Source organism: Rhipicephalus sanguineus, chromosome 11, assembly GCF_013339695.2.
Source record: "Rhipicephalus sanguineus isolate Rsan-2018 chromosome 11, BIME_Rsan_1.4, whole genome shotgun sequence".
Lineage (NCBI taxonomy): Eukaryota > Metazoa > Arthropoda > Arachnida > Ixodida > Ixodidae > Rhipicephalus > Rhipicephalus sanguineus.
The window spans coordinates 101,808,527-101,834,167 of NC_051186.1; the positions used below are offsets into that span (position 1 = coordinate 101,808,527).

At 46.5% G+C, this 25,641-nt stretch overlaps 1 protein-coding gene across 1 annotated transcript in view; it reads right to left on the reverse strand.

Annotated features, from left to right (window-relative positions):
- The window catches only part of LOC119373678 (uncharacterized), a 64,606-nt gene extending 45,003 nt beyond the window's left edge, over positions 1 to 19,603 (reverse strand). Inside the window, exons 1-2 of the mRNA XM_037643741.2 lie at positions 19,102 to 19,603; positions 7,336 to 7,410 (exon numbers count right to left, since the gene is read on the reverse strand). Coding sequence (XP_037499669.1) covers positions 7,336 to 7,410; positions 19,102 to 19,470 — 444 coding nt within the window. The 5' untranslated portion in view covers positions 19,471 to 19,603. The remainder of the gene's footprint in view (positions 1 to 7,335; positions 7,411 to 19,101) is intronic.
- Between the last annotated feature and the right edge of the window lie 6,038 nt (positions 19,604 to 25,641).

A 25,641-nucleotide genomic window follows, 5' to 3' on the forward strand; every position in this document is an offset into this window, starting at 1 on the left:
CTCAAGTCTGCAATCTTACAAGCTTGCCCAGATTTCAGTTCTTGTAAGTATGCATCCTTGAACAGATTGTAGGGTCCAGATGCCAAATGTGAAATCTTGTTCTCATGTCAGACTATTGAACATTTTTTTTGGATTCCGCATACTTATCTTCAACACAACTTCCACATTTTTCAGCATAAGCCTTCATTAACTTTTCCTCCTGATCAGAGTGAACGAACAGCAAGTGTTGATCTCATCTCATGCACAAAAATCTAAACCGCAATTTGGTGCCACTACTGGCATTCCTCATTGCTTTCAACTCAGACACTTCTAGAAAAACGTTGCTTACGTTCAGCTAGGCACAGGTTAGTGTGCTGAGCCAGTGTGAGAAACTGTGTAGATTGCCTCTTGCCAAGGCGTGGCCAGCTTGGCCACAAAGTAGCGCAACCAAGTGCCCTATCACACTCTGCTGAATTGGCTTGAAAGGGGAGCGAGAGATGCATTGCACGTTCCGCCTCTCGCACAGGTGTCCTGCGCAAGTGATACCTCGCCCAATATATGCGTTCATGGAAATTGTTAGCATCCATCGCTTCAACCGGAGTGTAAACAGGCTGCTCAAGCTCTCTTTAACTGTCTTTAACTGTTGCTGTTTTCTTCCATTTCAGCACAGGTTTCCAAATCTAAGAAGAGCTCAATCTTGTCTCTGATGCAAGACCATACTACATTGGAAACAAGTGCGCATCGTGTTTGTGAGAGACGGACAGTACCCAAAATTGCTGTCAATGCTGAGCTCTGTATATCTTTTGCATGTGTGGTCCCAGTGTTAGTAATGAGACGTACTGGTTGGCAGATGGTTGTCACGATAGCTCATGGTGACTAACAGTGTGCATCAGAAACAAGGATGACACAGAACATAAGATCTTGTCTATTGTAATGTTCTACATCATCCTTGTTTCCAATGAGCTCCAATGAGCACTGCCATAAATGATCAGTGTTTGTAGTCACTCGTGTCTGCCTGCCTGCAGAAGTATCTTATTGCAATGTGCATGTGTCGAAAACGGAATTCCAAGGTTTTACGCCAAAAGCCTGATACGATTACGAGGCACACTATAGCGGGGGACTCCAGATATATTCTGACTACCTTGGGTTCTTTATAAAACCTGCGCTTACATATAGGCACATGGCCATTTATTCCCTTCACACCCGTCGAAATGTGACTTCCGTGGCCGGGAATCTAATCTCCGTCCTCGAGCTCAGCAGGGAAATACCTCAACAAGCACGGCAGGTCTCCCACTGTTCACATTATACAGCCATGTTTGCGTTTGTTTTCTTAAATGAGTACTGACACAAAATTTTGAAGGCGAGATAACTTGTGGGATAGATTTGAGCGGACACACATGCATCATCTGCGAAATATCAATGAATAATATAGCCTAGAAAACATTTGAAATCAGTTGTAAAGTGCATGTTGCACGTGTAAACAACCAACCACCACCTGCGTAACGAGTTTGTGTTGGCTGCCACAATCCTTGCGAGCGTTCCCTCCTAGCAGACCTTTTCAGTGGAAAGAGGGGGCAGACTTACACGCGGCAGTGCATTTTTGGGGGGTCACGCATATTTGTAACGTCCCAAAGGGGATTACAGCAGCACCCAGGGAGCCTTCACTGAAAAGAGATGTCCGCGCGGTGCTGATGTGAACGCGATTTTGTGTGCTCACGTAGCCAGCTATGTTTACGTGACAACCACTCTGGGTGCCGCCTCACTTGGCGCTCTTTGTAACCAAAACTGCGACTGGGCTGTCTCCAAAAAATTAATCATCACATGCTCGAGTGAACGAGGTTTCCAGCTGGGATAAGTGGTTCATTAGCTACTTATTGCAACAGAAAAAACAAGATGTAAGATGTTGGTGTCGGTACTCTTTTAAATGCCCTTTTGGTTGTAAGTCTTTGCCCCATTTGTGACAGCTCACATTAGAGGCAATTTTGTGCATTTTGGGCACCATGCAGAAAAATATGCCCAGTACACGTGCACAAGTTGGGGAATTTATTTGATAATCATTTCTCTATACTCCTGGCTGTCAGCAGTACTCAAGCACAGTATGGTAATGCTTGAAGCAGTCACCAGGGTGGAGGCCAGGATGTGAACTACAAGTTTCGCAGTAGAAAACAGTTTCAGTTTCCCTCCTGCCACCTTTCTTCTTTCGATCACTGCACACGGCACAGTCCTTGGTGTTACCACTCGGGTTCTTATATATGAAGTGTGGCTTGCCATCCAAGCGCTCATGGCATTGGGAACTTGCAGGTGGGCGCCTCTTTTTTTCGTTTTGAATGCATGTCACCACCAAGCTGTTTAGTACGCTTTCGTCGATGGTATAGGTGTCTCAGTTCCTCGATTCCATCAGCAGCCAACTGCATTTTTATCAAAAGGTGGCTCTTCACAACAGAGACTTCAATCGGGCACAGCTTCCTCCCACATTTCAGTGATTTATGTGCAAGCACAGCACTCGTGCAGTAGTGGTCACACCCGTCAACAATACACGTTTTGATGAGAAAAATTTCATGATAATCAAGGACTTTCAATACCCTGTAAAAGCTTTTCTAATGGTGCAGCGCAGCATTTCATGGAGCACATCTTTGCTATAATCAACGTCTCCAATAGCACTAGAGAAACAAAAATTATGTTGGGTATGTCCAGCTTTGCCGAGACTCTCTTGTATTGGGCAAGGCCTCCAGCTTTACTTTTTGGACTATTCAAGTGATAGGTACAGGCGTGACTCAACCAAACATCACCCGCATGTCTACATAGTCCAAGTCATCTTTGCGGCATCGCATGAGTGAAAAAATGAAGAAAGCACATGAGCATGCAAGCTGCCTGCGCGCTTGGTCTTTGCACCGTGTCTGTGAGCAGCAGCACAGTAGGGGTGTGAGGAAGGGTGAGACGCGTGCTCCACACCGGTCTTGCAGTGACTGCCCTGCCAAGCATGCAAGGTTTAGACAGGGGGAGACGCGCCAGTCACATTCCCTTCTAGTTGGGGGCCTGGCCCAGTTTGGCTGCTTCTGTTCGCTAGGTTTTGGGTTCTTGTGCTGCTGATGCATTTCAAAAACTCCATTGCTTGGCAGCTCTATGTTGTCGTGTGGGCTCTTAGCCTCATTCCACATCGTTATGGGACCAACTAGGCTTTCATCTTCGCATTCTTACAAAGTTCTATGCATCCCTCGTAATTTTTTTTTTCAAGGACACAGAACAGCATCCGAGGTATGCATTTTTTACCATAATGTTTCTAAAGCACTTGGCATTAGCTTGAGCGCACTAAAATGACAAAAATTAAATAAGAAATATCTGCTTTTTTGTGTAGTTATCTAGTGGAGCAATCAAAATAGCAACGCTTGCTTCATTTTTCCTTTCTCTTCGTCACGTCGACAATTTCATCCTTGGAATACTTTCTGACAACCTAGAGCCATCAAGCTTCTGTTCATGAGCTCTCTCATGGACAGAACTGGATAAGAATCAAACAACTGCGAGTACTTGCCTGTATAGGCAAGTACTCGGCGAGTATCCACTGTCAATGTACAGTCAAGATTTCTGTATTTCAGAAACAGCAATACAAACACCATGCAAGACCCAATCACCGAGCGTTAGCCACCTCAATCAGAACTCTTACTAATGTTAGTAGGAGAAAGCAGATCGACAGCCAGGAAAATCTAAAAAATGTTACTACAAGCCCCAAATAATCGGGTCTCAGGTCTACCAAAACGGCAAAGGCCAGCACTGGAAAATGAAAATGCGGACTGCACGGCCAAAACTGCATCACCGCAGGGCCAAGGCATTGTTTCGTTGTGCAAAGGACCAATCAACGAAGTCAGTGTTACGCAATGTTACCCGCGGGCAAGATTACATCACTGCATGGGTGAAAGGAACTTGAGAGGGGCACGGGAATTGTTTTTCAAAACGGAGTGTCTGCGCGGTGCACAACGCTGCGGTATTCGCAAAATGTGCTCGCCGAGGCCTCCTGCACGAATTAGCAAGCTAGTTTGGGAGGCGTAAAAAAAAGTCGGAGCCTGTGTACTGGCCCTTCAAGGGCTTTCTAGCATTTCAAGGACCTGTACCCACCCTGTTAGAGTCAACATGTCCACAGATAAGCAGCCACTTCACCTATCTTGATCTTTCTCTCTCGTTGCACGACTATGCGTGTGAGGAACACATATTTTGAAAGCTGTTTCTCGGCAAGCGTAGTGGTGACACGTGACACCATTCAGTGTACGAGTAGTACCCAGAATCACCACTGACAAGGAGCACTTGATCTAAGAGGTGCAGAAGAATTCGACATGTGAATGGGAGGTCTGGTCGACAGAGATGCTCCATTGTAGTGCTTCCGTGATATGGCAAAAAGGCCGAAACATGCCCAGTCTTGTAGTCAGCCAGTGCAACTACACGGAATCCCCACTCCATCGGCTTTTATGTACGATTACATTTGCATGACATTTTGCTTTTGAAGCCAACACACAGATTTCCTGTTCCGCATTGAAATGCTCTCGGCGCTTTCTTTCCTTGCACCCTACAGCATTTCCGATCTTGGTGTGCCACGTTTGCAAGCCAGACCAAGATTCTTCAGACAGACAAACACGCAGCTTCCGAATATGTTACAAAATCTGGTGCGAGTGAAGTTTTCCGGATGAAATACTCCTTGATGTCAGGCTTTCGATTCAGCACCATCTCCATATAGCGACCAAGGATGTCTTGAACTCTGATATGGATACCACATGCCATGTTTTTCAGCTTGACTGCTCTCGCAGAGGATTCACACTTTCGATTTCGTCGATTCCATACCAATTCACTTCTTGCACCATTTCTGTGAGCTCATCGATAAAAAACAGCTGGAAGTACCGTAGAAACACACATATAGTCAGAGGTTTTTTTCTATATTTTATGATGTGAAATTTCTGCCCTGTACTATATGCGGACCCCAAGAATTTTCAGCCGGAATTCAGTCTTGGCTTCAGTACTGCACGGCGCTATCATCACGATCAGACTTCTGCGTTAGGTAGCGTTAGTCCCACTGGCCACAGCCGCCACTGCAACCGCTTGGCGTGCTTCACGAGGTCCACACGCCATGTCAGGATTGCGAAAGAAGTATTCGGCTGCCATTAAAAGAAAGGTGGTCTCAGCTGCCGAAACCATCGGCAACTGTACTGCGGGGCGGCAGTTTAGTGTAAACAAGCGAAGCATTCGTGGTTGGGGGAAATAGAAGGAGGCCCTCTTTGTGTGCAGCGGCCTGAGAAGTAGTTTGCGGGGGCCAGAAAATGGAGTGTTTTCCGACGGTTTACGGGAATTGACCGAACTGACCGACTTCGTTCGGGAGCGACGAAGTACTGCTGGGGCTCCCATCGATACTCTTGCTCGACGCGTTTCGGTGTCACCTCCATGCAGCGACTGCTGCACGATTCACGCACCGAGCTCCTCGTTCGGGATGACATCGCAGCTGCAGCCGCTTGATACATGCCTCAATAAACCATTTAAGGCCCATATCAAGTGCCTGTATATGGGGTGGATGAGGTCCAGAGATGGAAGTGACCCCTGCCCAACGGCTGAAACAGGCCTCGCTAGCGATGCTGTGCGCATGAATCACCGAGGTTTAGGCCTGTGTTTCCGAGGCGCTCGTTCATAGTGCCTTCAAAAAGTGCTCCATTTCAACCCCCCTGATTGCACTGAAGATGAGGTGCTGTGGGAGGACATCTCTGATAAGCGAGTATCAGAAGAAAGTGCATCAGACAACGATGAATACGTGTGTAAATAAATGCATTCAGTTTCTGTTTCCATTCGGCTATAATTCGAGTGAAAACTTTTTTTTCTCACATTGGCTATCCCCGAAATACTCCTCAAACTAGATGCAAGCCCAAGTTATACATGTGTTTCTACAGTAATCAAGCTCCCAGTATGAAGGAAATATTTCTGTAATCTTGATAGAATCAGAGTTCAGTCTCCAGCTGCCTGCAACATGCCGTAGGCGATCGCCACTCAAAGCACTGCCTCCATGGTCACCACGGGCAATGTCTTTTCACATGCTGTTATCCAAGGACATTTGACCCAAAGGCAGCACATACTCCTCCACATTAAAGTCCCCCCCCCCCCCCCCCATCATCCAACTCACTAAACTCAAGCGAGTTTCATCCATAAATCCATAATATACACGGGCAGAAGATGTCACTATCTGGTCAGCAGTACAGATCCCAAACTGCATGCTCGAATCACCACAACTGCACGCTAGAACCTCTTCATTACGTTTGAAAAAAAAAAATGCTGCCCTCATATGGAGACAAAAAGAAAACACCGCAGTCGACAGCTTAAAAATGCTGCTGAGAGATGGAGCAACCAACCCAAAAAACACAAATAAGTTGCATCTCGAGTGCCTTCCAACATGTGATCGGAGCAATATTTTCGCATGGCAGTTTGGGTCCAACACTTAGCTGCAAAGGGCCAAGGTTTTTGTTTTCCTTTCACACAGTATGTTTAGTAATGTACTACCCTGGGGCCAAAAATTTCTAGCACACAGGCCTCACAGCAAATGTGATGTTATGTCCTGTTTTACAAGAGCCTTATAGTAATTTAATGAGCCACTGTGTAGGTTGCAAAAACTACTACAGGCTGAAACTGTATTCGAACCTGCTATGACCTCTGGCTAAGCAAGAATTGACTTTCTCGCAAATCTGGTGTTGTGGGCACTTTTGGCCCCTATATAGCTTTCAACTACTCCATGGCAGCTCTGCGTCACAGACTCCAACCATGTGCATTGGAGATGTACACGTAACTTTAAAATGCGCATCATATCCCTCAGTGTTCCACATCTCTTAGCAAAATACTTGCTTCAACGAGTATTGAACAATGCCGTTCATGACACCAAGAGCTAACAGCAGGCACCACACCCAGGGATGGATCATTAATCAGCTACTGCTGTAATTTTATTACCTCACAAAAGCCCTGTACCATATTTAGATTTCAAAACTGTTGTATTTGTATTTTCACTTAGTGGATCAGGATACTGATTGTGTGCTTCGCTCCCACTTCCTTGCTGTCAGGAAGCAGCTGCCAGCATTATATAAATAAAGCAAACAGTACACTCACAGCAGAATGAGCGACATTCGCAGATATTTGGAGGTACACAATAAACTGTTTGCACATGAATAACAAGGTTCACGTAGTCTATGCACATGAATCTAGGCCTGTGCATTCATACTCTTCTAGATCCTTTTTACAAAAGCACTATCGCAGTGCTTTCAGCTTAGTAGAGTTATTAGCGCAAAACGCTAACAGGCTCAAAAAAGACATCAATCCAGGCACCTGGATTTTGTTAGAGCTCACCTCAAGTTCACCAGCGCTGTCAAAGTGCTCACTGTCTTCCATCTTAGGAGATACCTGTGCCTCTTGCTCATAGTCCTGTGGCAAGACAAAAAAAAAAAAAAAAGTTTAATGGTGCAAGTTGTCATTACAGCAGAAAGAAGTCAGACATTCTCATCAGCGATACATTCATGGGCTCCGCGTAAAACCGAAAATGAACGCTTCACACGCATGCTGGAAGGAGCATGCATTTTGGCAATTTCACTTCCACCGCTATTTGGCCCGTGTGCGTGTTTGCAAGCAGCAGCGCCTTCCTTTGATAACGTTTAATGCCGAGTTGTCTTTTGTTTTTCATAGTTTCATGCCATCACAAAAACATGTTCATGCGGCCATTATTTCATATCCACGAAAACTGTCACCCTCGCATGAGAGTAATATCAGTAGCCCCAAACTAACACTGCAAAGGGGGACTAGTTCACAATGCGTATTAAGTGTTAACAGCCATCCAGTTTCACGTATTGGTTTACTCATGAGATTTACCGGTGCAAAACTATAATAAGCCATGAGAGAAACCACGGATGGATCCTGAACTAAACCAACTGAATAACATTGTGGTCCCGCGCTCACGCAAGGGTGCTGCGGAAGCGCCAACTAAGTTCACCAAAAAAAAGGGGGGCAAACGGGCACCAACGCTGGTTTGCCCTTTTTGCCGGGAGTCAAAACAACAACTTCATGCTCATCAGCAAAACACCGCGCCCACTGAGCCCCTGCAGGGAACAGCAGCCAATGTGTACAATGCTCACAAAATGAAAAGCATAAATTTAGGGCAAAAGAAGGGGGCTTTTTTTTTTCAAGAGGCTCGTTTCCTTGTTCGACACACCAAATGAACCCAACAGACAATTAGTAGGTCAAAAAAAGCAGAGGGGCCATTAATTGTTGTCTTTCAAATATAGTGCAGCAATTATGGCATTAAACAGAAATGGATTAAAGTGCATGAAAAATCACCCTCTCCGTCGGTGAGATCCTAACCCACAACCTTCAAATTGCACATCTAATGCTCTACCAATTGAGTTACGATGAAAGCGCTCCCCTGCCCACTTCGTTGGGTATTTCTGTTCATGTAATCCCTGGGAGTGTTAGCTGCTAGAGCCACTCATAGCCAAGGTGGGGATTGTGGAACAAACTTTCTGCCTTGAGGGTGTCACATGGCATGTGATTTCTCGCACAAGGTGGCAGCTGACTAAAAACCCCCATGTACAGAAATACCGAACAAAGCGGACAAGGAAGCGCCTTTCATCATAGCTCAATTGGTAGAGCACTGGACTTTGCAGAATTCAAAGGCTGCGTGTGGTTTCGGATGTAACCAACAGAAAGGGCGACTTTTCGTTCATTTTGTGTCATAATTACTAGACTACAGGTGAAGACAACTATTGTCCCAAATGCTTTCCTTGGCCTAATTGCCTGCTGGATTCATTCGGTTCTTGTCTAATTCAGGGCAATGTGATGCACGCAGTACTTTCGTCTCCACCGTTTTCCATTCATGTCCAATCGGTGTAATACTAGCTTGTACACTTACATCAGAGCTAACGCAACCTTTAACCCCCAGATTACGTGATATGACGTGGTTATCTCGAGCAACAGCCCGTGCAAGTTGTACTTGAAGTTATGATGTGTTTCGGTCAGTCAGGACTGTACGTTTCCCAAGGCTATGGTCCAACTCCAAAAGCCCATACATAACACACATAACAATACAAATAACAGACATAACATACAATACACATAACAATACAAATAAACATGGTGTTGTGACACCATTCCTACTCCTACCTTGTACCACACATGAAACAAGGTTAGCTTAAAAGGACACTAAGGAGAAATACAATGTTTGTTATATTAGTAAATTACCCATTTAAGATACCAAAAGCACAACTCTTTCCACGTGAAGATGCCTGGTATTCATGAAAACGCTCAAAACCAAAATGCACGTGGCGACACCACTTTGAAGTTCTTGCACCAGCTCATTTCTGACGTTGCAGATTTTGACAGCGTCTACAGGGGTCTGCACAGTTCTTAATTTGTAAAAATGTAGTACATTGTCCTCTGAGGGGGCCATGGACTTAAGGTAGGTCACCACCTTCGAGAAAAAATTTTGCAATTTTAGTCCAAAAGTTATAATTATGGTTTCGGCTTGTTGGGCTTAGGTAAACTTAAACTTTAAAATGACGAAATTGTCAAAAATGTAAAAAATTAAAATTACAAAAATCAAAATGTGCCAAAATATGCATGTTGCGCCAACAGTCATAACTAAAAAACTGTTGGTGCGATTCAAACGCCACTTGGCAGGTACGTAGTGAGGACAATATCCTGTGCATCTAACCTCCACGATCACCATATCTCTAAGCTGAGGCGTGTTATCATAAAAATACTTAAAAAGCTAATATTTGGAAGGTTTGTTTTGCGCGCAATTGGCTATAGTACAAAAAGTTACCGCTAGTTTTTAATCATTCTGCTTGAATGCACAGCTCTACATATAAAGAAACAGCACGGAAACTTTTATGTAAAAATATTTATTAGAAAGAAAGTTATCACTGTTCGCGTAACTGTAGCATGCAAAAAATCACGTTTTGAGAAAAATTGCTTTGAAGATTTGAACCAAATGTCCATATAGCAAAGAAACATTAGATATGCCTGAAATTCACCAGGCTCATAGCTCGGGACTTCCTTTGAAGTGGCACAATCTCCTTTTGGGCGAGCGGAAGCATGTATTTTTTTCCTAGCTCGTTTCGCGTCTTCAGCTGACTCTCACCCACGTGCTCCACAGTGGGTCCACGCTTGGTATATTGATTACCTAACTTGCGTTGACGCTTCTTTTTTGTGCTATACTTCGCCATATTTGAGGAAGTACTATAACTTCCTCCTTGAAAAGCCAGAACTAAGTCCAAGAGCTCGAAACGGCATACAAACAAGCAGAGACAGCCGAGGGAAAACACGCGCAACTTAAACAACAGAGTGCCACAGCCTTGTAGTGGAAATTTTTAAATAAATCGAAAACAACATGTTCCACAAGCTTTGGAACGTACTTGGACAACTTAGCATTACGTAATATATATACAGAAACACATGTATGACGAGATGGCAGGTGTTGTGGAAACGGAAACCTTCAGTTTCGGTTTCGGATGCGTCTAGGAGGGGTTGGAAAAATGGTTATAACTTTCGAACGGCTCAAGATAAATACATAATTATTTTTGCTAAATATCCTTGAATAGACAGGGGTCTCTAAAATATTAAATCCCAAAAAAGCAATTTTTTTCAAAAAATGCGTTTTTGAAGGTGGTGACCTACCTTAACATACCAAGTTTCTGGAAATTTCCTTAACACAATGCAGCCAAAATATGAAAAAACACTTTGATACCTCCTACATGACACTAATTTCCAGATTTACAGGTTTCAGCGGGAACTTTTGAAAAATGTAACTTTAGCCTTCATTTTCTCTTCCATTAATGAACCTATGATGGCAAAATTAATGACAGTAGAGCTTTCTAAGAATAATTTGTCCATTTAAATTTATTGACAGATTCAGTTCAGTGTCCCTTTAACAGAAAATTGCCATCCTCAAGTTTTGCAGCACATAGATAAAAGGCAACCCTCAGAACAAAAGATGCACAGTAGCAGAAAAATTTATCCCAGTCTGTGATAAGTAGAGGACGGGTTTTCAGGCATTAAAAAGCACGTTTTAGGCGCCACAAATAGGCAGGCAAAACAACCTTTTAGGCCTCCAATATCGTAAATATAGGCACAATAAATTTTTACATCAATGCAAATAATTTCAAACGATGATGGGCGCGACGCGACCTCTATCTACGACAGGAAAACAAAAATATTATTTCTTAAGATGGCACAAAGACGCCAACAGTTGAACATAGCCATGCCATTATGCTTTGTCTCGCACGGTTCGGTCTCTCCCGTGTTCTGCACGATGAGTCAAGTGTCCACTGTCGAACCAACACACTACTGGATATCTTCTCGGCATGAGTGAGAAGGGCAGAGCAGGAGCAGACAGCCAGATCTCTCAAAGACAAGAAGGGAGGGATTCCTCCTATTGGCAGAGTCGAATCGCGTAGAGCCAATTTCTCCCCTGGCAGTGAACCACTGGCGTGCCAAGCTGAAGAAAGCTAAGATATCTCAATATCATGTGCAGCTGACCACGGAACAATATCGTTCGCCGCAATGCAGACGCTTGCACAGCTAGCTGCTTGTTGCATCACGGCTCGCGAGTGAACCAGTGTTGCCTGACTCTCGGGCCGCTCGTGTGTTTATAAATATATTCGATTATAAATTAAGTGCTCGACCAAATGTGCTAAAATTTCGCCAGCTTATTTGTGAATGCACAAGGATTAATCCACATAACACAGATTATGATCGAAAACTGTGTCTCGGCCCCTTTAACCACTACACCTAAAATATGAGAGATGTAGGCTTTGCTCCCATCTGTGCAAGGCTGTCTCATGGGCCACTTTCACCTGCCTAAAGTTTACTATTTTAACATATGCATTAAAGGGACATTAGTTTGAAACAATAAATCAACTTAAATTTACAAGTTCTTCTTTGAAATCTCCAGTGTTTAATTTCAGCATTCCAGGCTTATTAATAGAAGAAAAAAAAGCCAGCTTGGCCCAGCCAAGCTGGTTGATGCTCAGCTCGTCATGCTGCAGCACGGGAATCGCAACGCCGGTGGAGATTGGATCCAGCGTGCTTGGCTGGAGAAGCAGCAGCCAGGAGATGGCGACAGGCGGATTCAGAACACATGCAAGGCTTGCCACTCTGTGTGTGTTGAAATCAGTATACCTGAGCCATGGTGTAAGAAACTGTGGCGGGTGCTATGGCGACGGTACAGCGGCAGCTTGGCTATTTCTAGCAACGGCGCAGCAAGGGTATTTTGTTAACGGACATCTTACTGCCAGCCTAACAGTTTTGCTGTTATGAAACGAGGATCAAAATTTTCCTTTTGAATTTCTCGCACTGAGATCTCTGCATGTGAGCAACAGCAGGATGTCATCAAATGGAAAGTGTTTTTCATATTTTGGTCACAGTGACTCAACAAAATTTCCTGAAACGTGGTTCGTTAGATCTCTGGTCACCTCAGTGTATAATGTACTTCATTTTTTACCGGTTAAGAACTGTGTAGGCCCTAGAAAGTGCCATCAAAAGTTATGACGTCACAGTGAGGTACGAGAACTTCCAAGGCAGCATCACAACCTGCAGTTTCTTTTTGCACATTTTCTCACCTAGCAAGCGTCATCTCGTTAAACATTTGCACTTTTGGTATTGTGAAAAAGGTAATTCAACTAATACAAGAAAATTCATTGCTGTCTTTGGTGTCCTTCTAAAGCACAGGTTTAGTTAGTTTAGTAATTTAGTTAGTCATTAGCTAGTTTCCACACAAACAATAAGTACTTTTTCTCAACTAATGTAAACACTACACACATTAGGAGTTAAAGGCCTGTCATTACTAACTAAAACATTATGTTTGGCTGAGCAGCAATGCCAGAATCTGACAAAATTTACCAGGACATTCAAGTTTCGGACCTAATACCCGCGAAACAAAAGTGCATCTGTATGGGAAAGTAAACTATCTGAAACTCAAAAAGTGCACAATCAGGAAAACGAGTAGATGCTATTGGATGGTGCATTTATGCAAATTCTCTATGGGAGGGACAGTGATGGCTGTGGGACGAGCTCACATTTTCTTTTACGTTGTAACCGAGTATAGCATAAGTGTGTGCACTGCGGGGCTACCCTCTAAGTTGGAGTCTGCAGACGAAGGGTGGGCATAAATTAGGTCTTGTAACTGTGGGTGCATGCGGCATGCACGCATATCATCATGGCCAGCAGCTGGCACGAGATAGGGTCAGCGATGGCCAGAATGGAATGGTAGTTGTGTGTAGGGACTCAAGTGAAGGTTGGGTTCTTCATGCTTGCTACATCCGTGTCATCTTTGAGAGCTCCAACTGGCCACAGCTCTGAGCCCACATAACGTAATTAGTTACATTATGTGGGCATTAGCCATTATTTAATCGTGCAGTTGTGCCATATGTGCGCCTGTAAATGAAATGAATGTCTGGATGAAGGGATTGACAACTTGATCTTGTATGTTTGTTACAGAAAACAACAAAAGTTGTGCGCAGCTTCAGCTGACCTAATGTTGCATAGGCGGAGCTGGTGGAAGGAGCGCACCTTTCCTCCGCTTTCACCAACGCTCTGCGCACCCTTCCTCCTCCCCAACAGCACCACCTGTACCTAGCGCATACTACCATTGGTCAACTCCTTTCACTGGCACAGCCAATGGCACTCCTGCTCTCTCCATACCACCTGCTCTGCTCCTGCCATAGCTTGCTCTCCTCCTCTCCACCTCGCTACTCTTTCTCTACCAGGCTCAACTCGCTATGCTAGGCTTCCCTCTCACCCACTTAGCATTACCCATGCTCTCCCTCTCGTCAGGAATAACTCTCGCAGCTGGGCTAGAAAGTATGGACGATGGATTCCCAGGGCTCTACCTTGGTCTTAAAGGGCAACTCTGGCGATTTTTTGGCCATGTCAAAGTAATGGCGCTTTTATGTTCCTGAGACGCTCCTGTTACGGGCCCGATAGCAGAAATACTCGGCAAATTGGAAAATAATTTTAGATAAGCAAAAAAGCGTAACACCGAAACCGAAACCCAACCAAGTGTACTGTCTACGTATGACGTAGACGTTGTTGCGAACGAACCGGAAGTCGTGCAAGGCATGCCGGTCACGCCGGCGCGGAGTATGAAAACTGTGACAGCCGGGACGACCAGCGAAGCGCCGGCCATACCAACGCTGTCTGTCGCCTTGTGCACAGGAGACGCTCGCTGCAGCGGCCGAAGCGCCTAAGTTAGCGGTGCCCTCGGCTGCGTCACTTCCACCGCCTTCCCAATACTGACGTCACAGACGCAATGTTGGCAATAATTGTGGGAAGCCAAGAGGGCGTTTGCAGACAATCTTTAAAGTTCATTTGTAAACAATCTGCGCATGTCTCAAGCCTGTAATTTGGCATAAATGACGGAAACGTGCAAAGGAACGTACCCAGCGAATTTCGTTGAGATCCATCGACCTCGAAAAATCACCGGAGTTGCCCTTTAAACAGCTCCGCTGTTAAAAACAGAAAATAAGTAGTCACAGAAGCATATATGAAAGTGACTTGAGGTCTTAATATTTCGTTGGCCCTTTTCTGTCAGCCACTACAGCAGCCACTCTGTAGGGCACTCTTTCAAACAGAATGGCAGCCAAGGAGAGCTTGTCAGGTTCGGTCATCCTTTTTCTGCTGCAACCCAGTGGTTAACCATAGAACGCTTATGCAGCAGGCAATGAGAATGAACCTTCTTAAGGGGGGACACTGTACTTGAGAGAGAAATGCTAAATTTTTTCATGTATTTAAAAAGAAACTTAACAGTATGATTCAGTTTTTAATGCTGATTTTGAAAATGTAATTATTTTTTTCCTATGTCAATTAGTTTTTGAGATATCTTAAAATTAATTACCCATTGTTTCCAGGTACAGTACACAAAAAAAAATTATTAGAGAGCTACTATTGACACATGCCTAGATACTAATGAACATAAGGCACACAGGGGTAGGAATGCTTTTTTGATCTGATGATCTTTAGCTACGTTGTAGCACCTTGAATTTCAGTGTTGCAGACACACCCACTTTATGCTCCAATTTTGTGCAAAATATAAAATGTTTGAAGATATTATTCAAAAATTCACAACTACCCCTGTGTGCACTACAGATAGAGCTACATGTCACAACAAAAATGACAGTCCTAGCTGCTCTGAAGGCAGAGATATCTTTCTGGCAAGTTTGCAACCGCAGCAAAATTTGAATCCTGAGAAATCGTGAAAAAACACAACAAGTCCATTTTGGGCAAACTCTAGCATGGAATAGTCGTGTATTTACAATAATTTACAATTTCAGCATTCTCAGTAGGCACCAGGCAGGTAGTCCTTCTGCCTTGAGTCCCCTAAATGCCTTTTTTTCAACGCCCGCTGCATGTTTTCTGCAGAGGCACGCTTGCGAGCTGATGCTGTTGATCTGCGACGGTCTTTTTCTGCCATGCGTTTTTTAGCCGAGGGTCCAGGTCCAGACACATTCATTGTAGCGAAGATCTCATTCAGCGCTGTTTGCTGATTGCCAGTGGTCTTCATAGCGCGCGTGGCAAGAATGTTCACAACGAACGGGTTACACGTTTTTCCGCTGTTCACGCGCGGCGAGCTTCACACCGGCGCGTTATCACCGCAGATCTCGCACGACGTAACAATCTTTACGGCGAGGCCGTATTCGCGCTCACCTATGCGCAGACACATCGCCGTCGCACCCTTTGCACTTCACGTTCGACTGCAGAGCGTTACGAGCGTCGAGGCTCACCAGAGCGAAGCGCGTCTCCATCACATCATCACATCCGAGCCAGCCGCGGCGGCGTCCGTGGCAGTGTCGTTTGCACAAGCGAGAAGACCCGATTTTCGCGTGGTGGCCGGCGTTGATGCTAGGTTCCGGAGTTTTGCTTCCGCGTCCTTCTCGATCTTCAACAAATCAGCGGGCTCCAACATGACGGTGTCGCGCCGAAACGTCTGTCGAACGTGGTCGCTGTCAGAGCCGCTTTCACCCGCTAGGCCTAACCCACAGTCAGCGTCTTCGGGGGCGCTTGGCACGGGAGGCAAACTACCGTCGACATCTTCTGAAGGTGATCAGCGCTTCTTTTGAGAGTTGTACACTTTCCGTTTCTTTGTCCGTCCACCGAATTTGTACTTCGTAGCGAACTTTGGCGTTGAGTTCGGCATGGTTGCGCGTTTCAGCCGCTTTGTCCGACGCGAACTCCCGCGGCCCGAGCAGACGACTGTGGAAATCTGCCAATGGCGTGCGCGCTCACTGTCACGTGCACTGGTAGACCAATAGGACCGCGCATCGGGACTAGCTTTTCGCGGGCTTTTTCTTAGTGGCCGCTTGGCGTATGCAGTAGTGGTGGCGCGAAAAATAAAAAAGAAACGCGGCTCTTTCGAACGGGACCAAGATGGCCGCGATCAGAGACGTAGAATGGCAGCTGCGCGTCCTGCAAGAAAGCCCATTTTTGCGCGTCCATCGAGAAATATTCGCGTCACATGCATGATATAAAACGCTACTGCGGCTAAAATATCAATCCAGGACGCGTGAAAATTTGCCAGATTATGCATCAGTCACTGCAAAATCCGAAAATAACATTTTCAAAAAACCGATTTTTTTCGCGATTTTTCGGTTTCTAAGACCCGTGTCCCCCCTTAAACCACGCTCAGATTTTCCTGAGTGGACAGCTAGGGAGATATTAGGGCATACGATTCCTACCACACATGCATGCTTGCGACTGTTTTTTTGCAATGAACATATGAAAATAATGTATAGCAACACTTCATCGAAACATCAGTTTTGCTTACAAGCACATGTAAGGTACAATCAGATGCCTCGAACCCCAGTCTTGCTTGCATGGCGCATGTGCCGTACTTGCAAATCACGCTCAGCATGCACGCAGCATTCATAGGGGTGCACAAGTAGACAATCTTTCCTAACTTGCAGCGTACACAGCCTGGCCACTTCGAGTGCAATACAAACATGTGCCAAGCTTGAAGCTCCCCAAGAGCTTTGGGGAGCTGCTGGGGTGAACCACACAACAGCCCACTGGTGACAGCAAGCACTAATGATGCTCCAAAAATGCCCTCAGGCCTGTGGCAAACAATGATGTAACACCTTGCTCCCATGCACAGGCATCGCTGAATAAACCAACTGTCACAGGCTCGCTGTGCTGCGTTTCCAACACATGTTCTGTTCCATGTTAACACGAAGTTTTTTCTGGCGGATTATAGCAAATGTGAGCCATACAAAAGATATCAGGAAATGAGATTCAAACTTGGAACATTTGTAGGTAACACTCAAATGCAGACTGAAGAGTAATTAGGTGTTAACTGTCATTGTAAGGGGTATTTACAGAGGTGGTGGTCAAAAACTATTTTCGAGAAGGCCAAAAAGGTAAAAAAAATGGAACTGTCTACGGTGCCGGCAGCCGGCAGAGCAGGCTGCACGGGATAATGCCGGCACTTCGTCTCGATTGGCTGGCTGCAGTCATGTGACCAAACTGCCGGTATTTCTGCTTGTGCATTCTACTTGTGCATTCTACTTGTGCATTCTCTGCTTGTGCATTCTACTTTCTGCTTGTGCATTCTATTTCTGGCATTGTGCATGATGCCCGTGTCACTGAGGCGCTTTGCCTGGCTTCGAGAGACGTTTAGTATATTTTCCTGTTGCTCAGTGAAGGCCCTCTGCGCCCGAAGGGCGCGGAAAACTAATCGTGGCTTCGCCCTCGCTTCGCGAGTGCGGCCATTTCGCTATCGCTCAATGGCCGGTTGGCAGGGTCACGGTCACGCGCTACTGGCCGCTGTCGCGGCCACGCGCTGTTTAGCCCGCGCGCCTGCCCCTTCGGGGCAGGCGCCCGTCCGTGCCAGCGTCCGTGGTGTGCCCGTGTCACTGGGGCGCACGTAACCCACGAGCCGGTTCGCGCTTCTCAGTCTGGTAACAGACTAATGCAACACCAAACAATACCCTGCCGCAAAAAAAAAAAGAAAAAAAGACGAAACTGCAGCGTGGTTCGAACCAACGTCCTAGCAGTTCCGAGCACGACACGCTAACCGCTGCGCCACTAGGGCCAATCGGTCACGGCCTCCTCTAAGGAGGTCGTGCAATCGGTTAGGTAGGTTTAACGGGCCGCATTTGTACTGTCACGCTGGACGTAACTTTAAGACTCGTTATTCTTACGTCCAGAAGTAACTGCAACGGCTCCTAACACTGCCAAAGCAGAAATACCGGCAGTGTGGTCACATGACTGCAGCCAGCCAATCGAGACGAAGTGCCGGCATTATCCCGTGCAGCCTGCTCTGCCGGCTGCCGGCACCGTAGACAGTTCCAAAAAAAATACCAAAACAATTAAAAAGCAGCGTTGTGGGGTGCCTTCAGGCTGCCGGTTGTGGCGTCCAGCCCATGCCTAGGTGATGCACTTCTAGTAAAACACCAAGCAGCCGTAGCTTCACGCATCACAAAAACTGCTCAGCACTGCCAAAGTTACACGAGTGTTACTGCGCGCATGTGCAGCTAGGTGCTCTGTCTAGGAACTGCAGTAAGGACAACAAGCTCTGAAACATTCGTCGAAATGACACCGCACCAATGGCAACACCAGTCTCAATGATCGGCCAGCAAGCAATACACAACACAAACGCCAAAGGAATCGCCCCACCTAGCACCGAAGTGATTTCAGACAGTTCGGCTGTTGAGACAAATTAGCCGTTTCGTGTCATCCGCTTGCCTGAAGCTGTCAAACGTTACGCTCAACTCCGGATTTTATTTGGCCCATCGCGCGCTCAAGACGCCGCAACTGTGCTCAATCGATAGCGACACGCAGTGTTTGACTGCTCCTTTCAAAAACGCGTGCCCGATAGGGAAAATTCCGCTTTTTTTTTTTTTCGCATCCGCAACCATTTGAGACGGTGTGTATCAGTTGCATGCATCCGCAATGAACACAGTCAAACGCGAGATATGCTTCCAGATACACATGTCGCAACCGTCACTTTTCAAAGGCAAGGCTTCAGGTCTTTCGCGTCAGACATGGCGGAGCCCCCAAACCAAAACACTACAAAATCGCGTAGTGCTTCGCTGGCACTTCACACTTTCTACCACCAGGTAAGCGCGTACTTACGTCAACGGGTTCCTCCTTAATCTTCACCGCCGGCCCGACCAGGGTTAGCTCGCCGACGAGCGACGTGCTCGGCGCTGGTGGTGGTGTGGGCGCGCTGACCGTGGCGGCGGGCACCGAGACGGGCACGGGCGGGAAGATGGTAGGCACGATGTCGCCGCTCACGTTGACGCCGTCCGCGAAGTGCAGCGAACACACGCATAGCCTCTCGCCCACGTCTCTGAGCGAGACCTTTGGGATGACGGCCAGCCATGCCTTGCACTGGATGTCGTCCGCCGTGCAAACGTACAGCAGGTGCGAGGGATCGCTCAGGCCGAACTCGTTCGGGCAGCCCCTGATGTTGCACGTGATGGCCGACGCGTCCTGCTCCATTGTGCAAGGTGTACACCTACTACTGAATTTATTTTTTGTCAACTCACAAGTAATGGCGATTCCTCGCGAGATAGAGCTACAGAGCGCGCAGCAACACACACGGCCGCCGCAACAAAGCCGCCATGAAACGCGCAGCAGCCATGAACGAACGGAGCAGCAACTTTTTCCACTTCTTACTGTGTACAAAGAGGGCGCTGCCGACATGTTAAAAATACATTCACCCCACCAGCCTCCGCGACGGGCAGTAGATGTTTGTAATCACGGAGGCTACGCCTAAGCGCCGTAAAGGTCTGCCAAAAATCGCGTAAAGCGCGTAAAGGTAGTAAAGGTCTGCAAAAAATCACTATGTTGCCAAAGCGGGCAAACGCAAAGTGATTCTGAAAGTTCAGTGGCTGCACTAACTAGTAGAAGGTGCTAGGTGCACGAGAAACAAATTCAACATGCCAAAATCGACGATTCAAAGCATCGATCATTGGTGATCGATTTGAATAGGCGCGGTAACGAAAGAGTTAAAAAATTGGGGGACGCTTAAGCTTCGCCTTTAAGAGCTGAACGCGATAGCAATATCCTGCCCCTAGTGCGCACTTCGAACACTACGATTGTTGAACAGAATGCGCGCAATAAGGTGTGTGCCTTATGTAATGGGTAGCATGCTTTAAACCAGGAGGAATTATGCGCGAGAACCTTTTTCGAAGCTGCGATGCACCCACTACGGGGTCTTAAGGGAATACGCGCAGTAATGTGTGTGCCTTTTGTAATGGGTGGCTCTCTTTAAACTACCAAGTCGTTATGATGTTGATGACGACCGATGGCAATGTACGCTTGTACCACGCACTATTACTGCCATATTACATCTCGTACTGTGACACCTGTATACAGGACGCGTGTTTTTGGGAAGCATCAAAGTTAATTTCAGTGCAGCCCCAAGCAGAGGCGTGGCTGTGTGCTAGAACACCTGCTTACCACGCAGACGACCTGGGTTCGATTCTCACTCGGACCCAACATTTTTATTATTTATTTTATTTGCAGCTTTTTCGATTTTTCGGTCACGGACAAGATGATGATTTTTCGCTCACAACCAACGGTGCCGACGCCGACGGCGCAATTTCTGCGATACGAGCTCTTTAACGCTATCGCGTTAACACGAAAGTGTTTTATGCCGGGGTCCACCAAGGAGGAGGAATCAACTTTATTTACACATATGGTGCGGTCTTCAGGGTGGCTCCACGTGGGCAGCGACCCTTTCGGCCCAGGCAGCAATAGCTAGCTGGGAGTTTTAATAAGCTCCTCCCACGTTGACTGTGAGCGAGCTGGCAGGAGCGTTCTGGGGGGAGGAAAGCATTCACAGCCCCACAATATGTGATTTTGTGTGGCCAATTCTTGCGCGCTGCAATTTTGGCAGATTGGGTTAACCGATCCGCACGTAATTAGCGCCAGCCGATGAGGACCATGAAATGAGTCAGTTTGAATGCGGCGAAGGATCGTGGCCTGCGCTCTCGTGAGGGTTTCATCGGGCGGAGGGTAGACTCGCCGTTCACTTTTATAGATATTCGTTATATCATTAAAAGAAGTCGGTGCCTCACCAGGGTAGACCGGGTCCGAGAGACGCGCCTCCCGGTTTGTTAGACCTCGGGCTACGCGGTGCGCCTCCTCGTTCCCAGGGTTCCCCGAGTGGGCAGGGACCCATACTAATTCAATTATTTTGTCACGCTGGCAGTTTTTTAAGATCCTCGCCGCACTGATGTTTATGCTCCCTTTCGAGATATTGATGATGGGGTGTCCACCAAGATTTTCATGACGTAATTGCGTCACGGAAATACGTCAGCAAAATAAACGCCATCAAATGGCAAAGAAAAAAAACTATAAGAAAAAGCTCCGTTGACAGGAGCCGAACCCATGACCGCTCGATCCCCGACGATGGCTGGCGGGCGTTTAGCACACTGAGCTACCTCGAAACACATAACGGAAGCTGCATGAACGCGGCTTTTATATTTCACACTTTCCTCTCGCAGTGCTCTTGTATGCATGGATGGATGGATGCTATATGAGCGTCCCCTTTATAACGGGGTGGTGACACGTGTTCCACCAAAGGAAAAAAGAAGTCACAGTTTCCCCGCAACGGCGAAGCAATGAATGCGATAGCAACAAATTGGAATCTAACGCGAAGAACGGAAAGCAGCTCGAAATTGCCAGCGCGTCGCTCGAGCCCAAAGGACGCACGAAAAGAACGCACACAGGACGAACGCGAACTATCATGCGTCACAGCTCGATACTTGAAGCGCACTGCTAAAACATAAAGCAGGACGCACGAAACGAACGAACAGGTACACACAGGACGAGCGCGAACTAAATGTCGCAGTTGTTACTTATTTCTGTTTGAACAGCGCTCTCCTTTCGCAAACGCGGCCGCTGCAGCGAGCGAAAGACCTTCGTTTAAAGTTACTTCGTTTAGGGTGCCTTGATGCGCGTTTTGTTGCGCGTTTTGTCGGCGCACACATCGAGGCACACTAACTTCGTTGCGCTCCTCGCGCCATCTCGCTGGCAATGAAGAAATGCTTATAAGCGCCTGCCATCTCCGAGTTAGGCCAGCGGTAAAGGGTGTGTATATAACGCTCGCCCTTAGCTCCGTAGGAAATCGGCAATTCATGGACTAGTGTCTAGCGCTACGGGCTGCGGAGCGAGAGGTCCCTAGCTGGTTCGATCCCGCGCTTCGGAAGCTTTTTTTTCTAAATTATTTTTCTTTGGGACTTTCATGTACGAGTATATATATATATATATATATATATATATATATATATATATATATATATACGGCGAATGACGGCGACGACGGGGACGGACAACAACCAGCCTAGACTGTAAAAGAAACGCCGTTGCTGCGACCATCCCATTCGGCGCGTTTCCGATAGAAGTGTAATTTTGTGCTCGCTCACAGCATCCATCCATTTCGAAAAATAGCTCTCCGACGCTCGCCTGGCTGTCGCACCGCGTTCCATGCTAGCCTTGTGAGAATTAACTGCCAGGCTAGAGGGAGGACACGACGCGCGTAGCGTTTCTCTTCGCGTTTCACGACGCTTTGGAGGAGGAGTGCATATCGGGCATCAGTGTTCATTATGTGCTTGTTGATGCCACATTTGCGCGGGATTTACGATATGCGGTGTCCACGTATATGTTAAGAACTTCAGCTACCGCAAGGGTTCCCACGTAACACAAAAGAAGCTATTTCCCGTCTAAAAGACGTCTTGAACGGCTACAAAAATGGCTAATAGACGTCTTGGTAAAGACATTCCCGTAGCCGTAGACGTCTTTTCGACGTCTGATAGCTGCGCTAATGTCCCGCTAGTTGACGTCTTTAAAATACGTTTTGAAAAGACCAAGATAATACGTTTTACAGACGTTCTTGTTTTTTCGCCGTTTTCGAAATTTTGGACTTTCGAAATATAAAATAAACTAATAGAACTGTCTTTGCAGCATGTTTGGTCGGCAGCCTGACGGCTACCATAGGAAGATAGAGATTGAAGGGACCGAAAGAGCTCCCGCGAGAGCACTTTCCTGTTTTTCTCCCACTTCCTATGTCAGTCGTCGAGCAAGTGACCAAGCAATCAAGCAAGATCACTAACATACGTACATACCTGTTCACCCACGCATGTCCTCACTGTTGCATATATAAATTTTCGACGCTGAGTTTACTCGCGTTTATTGCGGACCGAATCAAGTCGTTGCGGTCGCTCATATATGCCGCGTGAATTATTCGCTACTTCAGAACACCATACATATCCAATTTTCATATAAAAGACATCGGTTTATAATAAATTTGAACACGTACGCAGGGGATCAACACGTATACTGTACTACATAAATGACGTTTAGCGGATGGCGCGCAAATAAATAATCGCACTTCTCAGCAACAATAAATTATCCCATGATGTTGTGAAATCGGCTTTATTAATGAATAAAGCACAACCAAATGTGGCACAAAACACGTCGGAAGGTGACCGCACAAGGTGAAGCTGAGTGGACGGCAGCAACGTAAATAAAATTCTGCATGAATGCACTCCAAGTCTCGTCAAAGAAACTGCACTGGCTTCCGCATTAGCTGGCGTGGTCTCAGGCCCAATATCTTGCACAAACAGCAGTGAAGAAAAGCTGCATACATAGAAAGCAAGTAAGCTACGCAGGATTTACAACAAATAACAGATCATCAAGTCACTTTAAAGAAACATTTCCAATTACAGATATGATAAAATGCTGTCATGTATTAAGAAACGACAATCGATCATAACCGCACCTACAGGCGAGGCGCCTACGGTAGAAACTTTGCACTTTGTCAGCGACAGGCCGGCGTAGTTGTAAGCATGCTTGCTTAAACTATGTCGGCCTGTCACTAGCGTGCGTGCGTGGAGCCACGAGCTGCAACGCGCAAAACATAATTACTAGGGGTGTGCGAATATCAAATTTTTCGAATACGAATCGAATACGAATATCCACCTTCGAATATCGAATATCAAAGGAAAATGCCTCCACAGTAACAATATTTTATTTAACATGTAGCTATTTGGAAAAAAAAAAAAAACATTAACATCCTGACTGGCAACAAAACATACTGACGTGAACAGCGCGTGTGATACACAAGGACGAAGAAACGACGAGGACTAGCGCTGACTTCCAACTGAAATTTCAGTTGGAAGTCAGCGCTAGTCCTCGTCGTTTCTTCGTCCTTGTGTATCACACGCGCTGTTCACGTCAATATGGAATACCAACTAGCCCGGTCACACACCTTGCAACAAAACATACACTGTTATCTCCAGAACACAATGTTCAATCTAGCACAATGCACATCACAATACATGCAAATATCACGGCACAATGAAAGTGATGACTAGATGTTATCATGAAGAAATATGAGTTGCTCCACATGATCAGGCAGCAGGCGCTCCCTTCTAACAGAGACAACCTCCCCAGCCACTGAAAAGGCACGCTCGCTTGGAACAGAAGTGACTGGTATAGGGAGGTACATGGGGCAAGGGTTTGCCAGGCTGGGGTATCTGAAGGTGCCTACAGTCCGCCACCAGTCACATGGGTCACTGTCTTTCTTCAGAAGTGGTCCCGCATAGTGAACGAGTGGTAGTGCGGCACGTTACGGCCGCATAATATTGAAAATGTACGGTTACATGATCGCCAACAGCGCTGCACGTCGGAGATGCACCAGCAATAAATCATACGTATTGGGGCGCTCGTCGCAGGCAGATGTCGTGCCTCCGTGTACTTACGATGACAGTTTATCGCTCCTCTCGGCAACGTTTTTAGCTATACGAACGCAGCCGAAATGTGGAAGACGAGTTATTTTATGCATGATAATCGAATCGCTTATTCGAATTTTTCGAATAATCGAAACTATTCGAATACACGATTTTCGAATCGAATACGAATATTTAGAATGTAATATTCGACGAATATTCGAAACTTTCGAATATTCGCACACCCCTAATAATTACTCAAAATAGGGCGAGTCAGTCTGGCTTACGATTCGCACCGGCGCGTATTGGCCTCGAGGCCCACCACTGGAAACGCCGGCGCCACGGTCGGCGTGACGTGCTTGGCAGGATCACGTGGTCTCAGCGGCCGCGTCGGCTGCTTGTGGCGCACTGCCGCGTGCTTTGAAAACGAGTTGCAAGTCCCACATGCGCTGCTGTCTGATCAAATTCGGAAGTTTTCTCTCATTTTCTACTCAATTGAAACCATTGTAATAGAGTGGCTGCCTCCGAAGGCGACGAACATGGGGCTCTACCGCTCGGTGCCGCAGTGCCGCGCTTACGCAAAGGAGCCCAGTGTCAGCCTGCACTGGTAACCGCGGGACAAGAAACAGCGTGAAGCATGGGTTGTAAAGCTAAGAACCAGCAAGTAGCCATCCGCTACGAGTCTTGTGTGCAACAAGCACATCCGCGACGAAGACTTTTGTTACTGCTTTGGGCCTGCGATGTTCGGTGAGTAGCATAATAATAATAATATCTGGGGTTTAACGTCCCAAAACCAAGATATGATTATGAGAGACGCCGTAGTGAAGGGCTCCGGAAATTTCGACCACCTGGGGTTCTTTAACGTGCACCTAAATCTAAGTACACGGGCCTCTTCGGTGAGTAGCAGACAGCGCGCACTGAGACGATGGCTCGC